At 34.4% G+C, this 4648-nt stretch overlaps 1 protein-coding gene across 1 annotated transcript; it reads left to right on the top strand.

The window, feature by feature from the left end:
- The first annotated feature begins 854 nt into the window (after nt 1–854).
- On the top strand, nt 855–4013 carry LOC124868014. Its single transcript, XM_047364779.1, has 5 exons — nt 855–910; nt 1061–1459; nt 2589–2735; nt 2826–2887; nt 3093–4013. Exons 1-5 carry the CDS (start codon nt 874–876, stop codon nt 3198–3200), a joined length of 753 nt encoding a protein of 250 aa, XP_047220735.1. The 5' UTR covers nt 855–873; the 3' UTR covers nt 3201–4013.
- The last annotated feature ends 635 nt before the right edge of the window (nt 4014–4648 follow it).

The raw sequence follows: 4648 nt of genomic DNA, 5'->3' as shown, positions 1-4648 counted from the left end.
TTATACAGACTCAATAAGTTAAACATTTCTGCTGTCATTTTCACAGTTTTTCATTTTTTGTAAATAGTCAGTTGTTTCTCTATACAAATATACATGTATATTTGGAAATTTTTTAAAATCATCTCTACTCAGTTGCACATTTCTGAATCTGAGTATGCTCTACGTTTAACGTCAGCACAGCATTTTGTTAATTTGCTGTTCTTTCATATGCTTTTCATTTGCCTTTACTGTACAGTCTCTTATTCTTACTTTCAGTTTGTATATTTTTACCTTTGTGTGAATCTGCACACTTCAACTTATTTGTCACTTTGCTGCTGGTACACCTCAATTTCCCCAATGAGGAACAATAAAGGTTATTTCAATTCAATTAAATTCAGTCCAATTTGATTCAATTCAATTCAATACAGTTCAATTCAGTTTCAATTCAGTTTCAATTCTAATATAAAGAAAGGGCCTGTCAACTCTTTCAGGTTTGTGAACATGGCCTACACATATTAGGTATTAAGCTGGGGACTGCCTACAGCTGCAAAAAAAGGACCCCAAGCTGGCTGCTTTTGGTAATTAAATAATATTTTAAAGTGAACTGCACATTGCAGTGTATTTTGCTTTGAGCAGCCTTTTAACATATTTAATAAGGAACATTCATTTTTGTAATGAAGCCAAGTTGAGTAAAGTTGCAACACCCTAAACACTCCCCAAATTGACATCATGCACCTAACCCAGCTAAAGAAAACCTCAAAAATAAAATGTTCCTTTCAAGCAACCAATCAGTTGCTACATCTCCTTTCACGGAAAAATCTGCGTCATAACTTCACCCAATAAAACCTGAGAAACTGTCACTTAGGTCACTTAGGATCCAGGTCACCATCACTCATGGATGTATTGCAGATGATTCTGGTTGTCCTCTGTGGTAATTTTAAGATTTACCAACATTTAGATAACAATGACTATGATCTGTAGAAATATTCTAAAGAATATTCCACGTTTAAACCTGCTTAATGTCTGAGCTTTAATACCGGAACAATATGTATATGCTTTCTTAACTGTATTTCTGTTTCAGGACTTGTTTCCTGGAGTCAACGCTCCATTTCTGCTTCAATGCTGGAGACGACTGTATGGCGTGGAGACAACGTCACCCTCTACTGTGACTGCAAAGTTTCGACTGGAGTATATATAGTTTGGTTCAGGAACTGTTCCCATCAATGCCAGCCTACTCTTGTTGTAAACATGATAGGCTCAAAGCACATTTGTGAATGGGAAAATATATTTCCTCGTTTTAAATTTTTAAAGAATGAGTCGTCCAACTCTTATGACCTGGTGATCAGAAATGTCACAAATTCTGATGAGGGACTTTATTACTGTGGAACATTTGAGACAAAGGTGGAAAAAGACACAAACAAAAACATTTTAAGTAAAGAAATTTACATCTATGGGAACACCACCACAAGAGTCTCATTATGTAAGTATCCTTTCTAATTATATCATAATAATGGTGCCTTTGTAAATATAATTTTGCAAACGTTTGAACAAATGTTTCTTACATTTATATGCAACTGTTGTAAAAACACTTGAAACATCATGTGTTTACCAAGTATATTTTTGTTGTAAATGTAATATTTTAAAAATACAAATAGAAAATTCTTGAGAAATCGTTCAAATGCTATGTTAGAGAGAATCATGTGCTGTGTCCATTTAAAAATCTGAGCATATCTGCGATTGAGAAGGTGACCTCAAATTTCTTTGGTTGCTTAGGATCGACTCATCCTTCCTGTTGATTGTTATGATTAATTAAATGCTGCAAATTATCAAACTTTATTGGTAGAGATCAGGTGTTACAGCTATAAACATCCACAGTCTCTTCAAGTACATAAAACAATAATTTTCATCTCTTTGTGTTGGACCTACACTCTCAGCACCCATTTAGCCATTATTTGTTGATACTGATTTTAAAAACCAATAATTGATACATAATCGACTGTTTCTTTAAGATTGTTTTTAGCAATGGATTTTCAACCATTCTGGAAGGGTAAATGCACAAATAATTCACTAAATGTGAAAAAAGATACTATTTCAACCTTTCCAAAATATTTTACTCTTCTTAGATACAGGGTCCAATTTCCTGCATCCAAATATTTCCAGAACAGTTGAAGATTGTGGTGTGTGCACAAATGTACCATTTAGATATGTTTCTTATAACATTTGTGGAGCTTTATTAAAGCTCAAGTTGGTGAAACATCATGTCAGAGAATACTGTCTACAACTTTAAACAAAACAAAGAAAATGTTTGGTAATCTGAGGGATTTCATGTGATGTGTAACTCCCATCCTGTTATGTTTACCTACAAATAATGTTTTCACCAGTATAAGACTGTTTTACACAGAGATATGGAAAATCAGGTCAAACTGTGGAAATGGTTACATAAATATTTAATATTGAAGTTTGTAATATTGCCGATTAGTGTGCATTTAGCTATAGCTTTGCCTTTTTAAATTGATTCTTAAGAACCTATAAAGCTGTATTTAAATCTGAGGACAGAAAAATGTCAGTTCAATTTGTAAAAATTGTTTGTTGCTTTTTGTTCGATGCAGATTCCAGTGTTGCTCAACCAAATATGACCATGTCTGCTGAGGACTGTGGTGTATGCTGGAAGCTGCTGTTCTCTCTGTGCCCTGCTGTTTTTATTATTTCAATCTTCTTTTCCTTAGTTTTTAGTTCTCTCCTATGCTGGAAAACAGGTACCAGTAAAATATATACTCTTCCCATATTTATATTACAGTACTTTCATTTGAGTTTTCCTAATGCCACTCTTGTCTTAATTCTTGCAGCAGAAATGCCTCATGACAAGGAAAAGAAATGTGACTTCTTGAGACCAACAGAAAAAACAAAGGTAATTAAACAAAACCCAGGTTTTAAGAATAGATTTTTTGGAAAAGCCAGAAAAAATAACTACACTTCATGCACCCTTTGTAATGTAGTTACAGTTTTTTGTCAGTGCTGACTTTACTACAAATATTTCATTAGTTAACAGCATTGTCATCATTGTGAATAAGAAATGTTAATTATAGGGGCAAATTGTTTGTTTTGCTGCCCAGGAGATCCATCGAGTATTTCAGAAACAAAAGAAGACTCAAAAGGAGATCTACAGCTCAGACTTCAGCATGTTTACTGCTGTCGTGTACAACTTGAAAGTTGAAGATTAAAATGCACTGTAAGGTTCTGATGACCCATAAAGCATGACTGTGCATTGTTTATTGTGTATCATTTATACTCTCCCTAAAAGTCTAAAATCAGTTTTCTGCAGTTTTGCAAATCTTGGTGTTGTGAGTGAATAAATGAATGAGCAACAAGCTGATGATAAAATACTTTGTTAAAACTATTTACAAATACTTAATTATCATTGAAATGTCATAATCAATGATTAATCAGTAACAGTTTTTTTCAGCTAATAATTATTTGTAAGCTTTGAACTCTTGTGTCAAAAGCTGAATTAGAGATGATTATTCAAGTTTATTTTTAATCTCATCTTGATTATTGCAACAGCCTTTTAATGTGTTTGAATAAGAAAGATCTTGATCGTCTCAAGTCAGTTTGGAATGCCTCTGCAACATTGGCTACCGGCGCAGTTTAGAATTAATTAAAAATGTTGTCTGTACTTTTATGCAATCAAGCCCCTGACTATCTAGAGCTCTACACCTCTTCTCGCAGTCTTAGATCTTCCAGGCTGACAATAGTTCCACGAACACATTTTTGGACCGGAGAGAATAAATCTTTTAGAGCTGTGGCCCCCAGAACGTGTTGCCTCCATCTTTGTGCTGTCTTGATTCTGATTCTTTTAAGAAGCAGCTGAAGACTCGTCTATTCAGACTGGCTTTTAGCTAGTATTGTGCTGATTTGATCTTTTTTATGTTTTTATCCTCTGTGTTTTATATGCTAGTAATGATAGCAAAGCACTTTATTGTTTCTTACATGTGAAAGGTATATAAATAAAGTTTACTTACTTACTTAACAATTCAGACAAGTGGATAATTTTTCAGCAGTGATTATTTATTACTTGCTTCAGTCTGTTTTCAGGTTTTTCATTAGTTGTGAATCAGGCAGACTCTAAGAGCAATCATAGTGTCACTGACCAGTCAGTCATGTGAAATGTTGTGACATGTTTTGAGGTATGAATCTCAAAATCCGTTGGATTTTGAGTTTAACTAGTTTCGTCATTCTAGTCTAGTGGTAATTCTTCAGTGTTTTTTTTCGAGTACCTTCCCTGTGGCTTAGCTTCCCTGCGGCTGCTCTACCACAGCTGCTCCCCATCTGACCAAAATAACCAATTAACCTTACAGTAACGCTTTAGGGCAGTAGAGGAAGCTGGAATACCTGTCAAGAACACACACTTGGACGGGGATCATTGTTAAACTGCCAGAAAATGATCATCAAAGCAGCAATGGAGATGTACAGTAATGCATGGGTGAGCAGCAACTTCATACACAAAATACAGAAATATCCACGTGTTCAAGTGAAGTAATGGCAAAACCAACAAATTCTAAAAGATACATCTGGAACAAGTTAGTATTGCTGAACAAAATGCTGCACAAGTTCTCAAACACAGTTGATATTGATGCATTTGTTAGGTAGTTTATAAACCAAAACTTGTTTT

The sequence above is a fragment of the Girardinichthys multiradiatus genome, chromosome 5 (genome assembly GCF_021462225.1).
Source record: "Girardinichthys multiradiatus isolate DD_20200921_A chromosome 5, DD_fGirMul_XY1, whole genome shotgun sequence".
In the NCBI taxonomy this organism is placed as follows: domain Eukaryota; kingdom Metazoa; phylum Chordata; class Actinopteri; order Cyprinodontiformes; family Goodeidae; genus Girardinichthys; species Girardinichthys multiradiatus.
The sequence above is the reverse complement of the archived record's forward strand: the minus strand, read 5'-3'. Positions and strand labels throughout refer to the sequence as shown.